General features: G+C 53.9%; 1 protein-coding gene across 1 annotated transcript; it reads right to left on the bottom strand.

Annotated features, from left to right (window-relative positions):
• Positions 1 to 1,717: 1,717 nt before the first annotated feature.
• Positions 1,718 to 2,162, bottom strand: LOC123050463 (uncharacterized). The gene has a single exon (XM_044473251.1). The coding sequence runs from the start codon at positions 2,106 to 2,108 to the stop codon at positions 1,833 to 1,835; it is 276 nt and encodes a 91-aa protein (XP_044329186.1). The 5' UTR covers positions 2,109 to 2,162; the 3' UTR covers positions 1,718 to 1,832.
• Positions 2,163 to 3,441: the final 1,279 nt, after the last annotated feature.

Genomic DNA, 3,441 nt, shown 5'->3' with positions numbered 1-3,441 from the left:
ATCCAGAACCCACGAAGATGTACCTGGCTGTGTAGATGCCTGTGGTGGGGGAGCAGTGGCTGTAGTCACAGCAGCAGCGGAACCGGTCGACGAAGAGCCTGAGGAAGCTAAGAGACGCTTGAGCCTCATAATGTCCTGGTCAGTGAGTGACGGGGTCGAGGAGGATCCAGGAGTCCCATTGGAAGAGGAGCGCCTCTGGTCTCGCTTCTTCTCACGGCAATCAGACTCTGGGTGACCTGGCCGAGAGCAGTAGCCACAGAAGATGTTACGGCGCGACCGGCCCCTCTCAGCATAAGAAGGACGACCCACCCCCTGAAGGAGTAGGCAGGAGCGGTGGAGCAGTGAGGCGAGTAGGTGGCAGAGGAGCTCGGGTGGCCAACACTGATGGAACCACAAGTAACCCAGCAGAGCGTAGGCGGGTCTCTTCAGCACGAAGCTCGGCAAGTACCTCCGAGATAGGAACACGACCACGAGCGAGCAGGTGAGCACGGCGAGGCTCGAACTCAGAGCGAAGACGAGATAAGAACTCATGAACCCGCTGAAACTCCAAATCGGACCGTGTAGTCTGACAGCAACGGCAAGTTCGACAAACGACGGTCCGAAGAGAGTCAAGCTGACGCCAGATGGCAGAGCACGGTGAATAGAACTCATCAACAGAGGAATCACCTTGCTGGAGTGCATGCTCTTGACGCACCACAGATAGGTAGAGAGCATCACCAGAGGGCTGATAGCGCTGACAGAGATAAGACCACATCGCTGCAAATGTGCCAAGTCCCATGAACTCCGAGGCAAACTGAGGAAGGACACTCGCAGTAAGAACAGCAGCAACAGCACGAGCATCATCATTGCACCACTGAGTGTAAGCAGACAGATCATCACGATAGGCAGAAAGGGCATCCGAATAGGCTGACATCTGCTGATCATAGGCATCAACTGCAGTATCATCGAGAGCCTTGGCGGCATCGCGATCAGCCTGAGAAGCATCAGCAGCAAGAACCGGCGGTGCTGTCGGGATAGGAGCCACTGGAGCAACAGGGCAAGGCGGACAGGGGACCTCGCCAGAGAACACCCCACAGAAGGAGACCGCGCATGTGGATACGCATAAACCCCGCAAACTCGGCATAGTTGGTGCCATCGAAGATCACCGAGCACCGAGGAACGACGACATAGCCCGAAGAAGACATGAGGAGCTCTCTCTTTTTTTTTGGTCAACTGCTACAGTAGACTGCTACAGGAGACCCCGATCCAGATCGAGATCGGGCTTGGCTGGCTCAATCCAGCCCCGATGGAGGAAGCCGGGGGGGGGGGAGGGGGGAGGGCGAGCGTGGGAGTGGCTGGCCCTGGGCAGCACCAGCTGCAGCAGGAGGCGGCCAGGGGCGGCAGGGCGCGGGGAGGTCGCGGCCGAGCGCGGGCAGGCGCGGGGAGGTGGCTGCCGGCCGCGGCCGAGCACGGGAAGGCGCGGGGCGGCGCGAGGCGGCAACGGCAGGCCGCGGCCGCGCTCGGGGCGGCGCAAGACAGCGACGGCAGGCCGCGGCCGAGCTCGGGACAGCGCGGGCCGGGGCGAGACGGCGTGGCGGCGGGGAAGGAGAGAGCCGGGGGCGAGGGAGGAGGTGGCCGGCGCCGGCGACAAGGTAGAGGGAGGCCGGCGACGGGGGAGCTAGGCACGGAGCTGCGAGCGTGCGGGAACAGAAGAGGAACCTATGCATCTGATACCATGTTAGGAATGGGCAACTAACTTTACTGAGGGCCAAAGGCCAATACATATACATGTATGGTAAAGTGCAGAAAACCCCTTATACAATGGGGATAAACCAGAAAGAGACTATACACATCTAACAATTGGGACCCCAGCAACCGAGGTACATGACGGTCCTCAGCCCCTCCTCGGCCTTCTCCGCTCGCCGCCTCTCCGCCACCGCTGCAGCAGACGCCGGAAGCTGCTTCGTGCTCTGTGAGGCGCCACCGTGGACATTTACTCTGGCCTTGGCGGTCCTGTGGATGGACTTGAGCGCGTAGTTCCAGCGGCAGAGCCCGGCCTGGTCCTTGAGCGCCTCCACGGCGCCCACGCTCATCGCCACCGTCCATGACGCCTTCGCCGCACCCGCCATGATCTCTCTCTTCTTCTTGTCGCGCTGGTGGAAAACTCTGTGATGCCTGAAGATTGGGTTGATGAGAGGAAGAGTGGGAGTCGGATGGCGTTATATACACAAGGGCAGGAGGAAAACAGGAGGCTGGGACGTTGGTTTTCCAGGATACCAGGTGCTGTCGGTGTCGGGGTCACTTTGCTTGTGTACGCCGCAGCTCTCTTTGTCGTCCCGGTGCAGTGGAACTTGGCGTTTTGATTATTCTCCGCAGTTTTGTCCATTGCAAGAGTTTGGGATCGGCTCAATCCGACAGAGATAAGATCTGGTGAGCGAAAGAAAATTTGATTCTCGAGTGATCTACACCAGACATCTAAGACACAACAACACATCAATAGCCGTCTCATTATTTCTCACACACATGGAAAATAGTGGGGTTTTATAGCTCAATTCTGTCACTTCCATCATAGTGGTAGGAGTTGATCAGGATTCTTTTCATTTGAAGCAGTCACCAGGAGAAGGCTCCCCACCTAAATTTGATCTCATTTCAAAAAGAAATTTGATCAAGCTTATAAGTTACTCTTATTTCAAGAAAAATAAGATCGAAAGTTTATGAGAAAAACCAGGCGCGCCTCTGGTTGTTGGTACTTAGCAGTGGCTGCCCACCTCAGCCCGTCTTATCTTTGTTTATTCAGGCCAAAAGATGCGGTTTTGTCCACTGCCACCAGACAAGATGGCCGAGACAAGACAGGGGTAATGGATGGAGAACATGTATCAAGATGAAACGAGTAAAAAGCAGTCATCATCTATGAACTGCTTAGTACTAGCTGTTTTCCCAACTTGCAAACTAACTCAGCAATTTCGTAAGACCTTAAAACATACAGTATGATTTTCTTAAAAAAATTCTTTACATTGAGGAAGCAAGATCATCAAATTTCTATGAACTGCTTTACTACGTTCTAATTGATGCATGTCTACGCCTCTATGAATTATACAGACATCCCTCATTGACCATAGGCTTTATTTACCTTCTTACTTCTTCTCACGGGACACCGGACACGCGCTTCTTTAGCTTTCTTTACCAAGCCAGCCAACATATCTTTGTGGCGAGTCTTGATTTGATAGTTAGACACTACTTCATGGTGATTCAACATGCAGACTAGCTTATTTATCTTCTTTTCGTATTTATCCGCATCATCCAGCAACTTTGTTTGCACGTCTTCTGAAAGCATCTGCAAGAGACATGACTCAACCCAAGTGTATGTATGAAATGCATGGCGAGCAGGTGAGAACCCATTTGCAAAGTATGGTTTACCTCATCAGAATCACCAATTTCACGGCTGCATATGATTTTATAGCC

Source organism: Triticum aestivum, chromosome 2D (assembly GCF_018294505.1).
Source record: "Triticum aestivum cultivar Chinese Spring chromosome 2D, IWGSC CS RefSeq v2.1, whole genome shotgun sequence".
In the NCBI taxonomy this organism is placed as follows: Eukaryota; Viridiplantae; Streptophyta; class Magnoliopsida; order Poales; family Poaceae; genus Triticum; species Triticum aestivum.
This window is presented reverse-complemented; position numbering and strand designations above follow the sequence as displayed.

Bases quoted from the DNA above. Each gene is read 5' to 3' on its own strand.
- LOC123050463 (XM_044473251.1), bottom strand. From the start codon at position 2,108: ATGGCGGGTGCGGCGAAGGCGTCATGGACGGTGGCGATGAGCGTGGGC.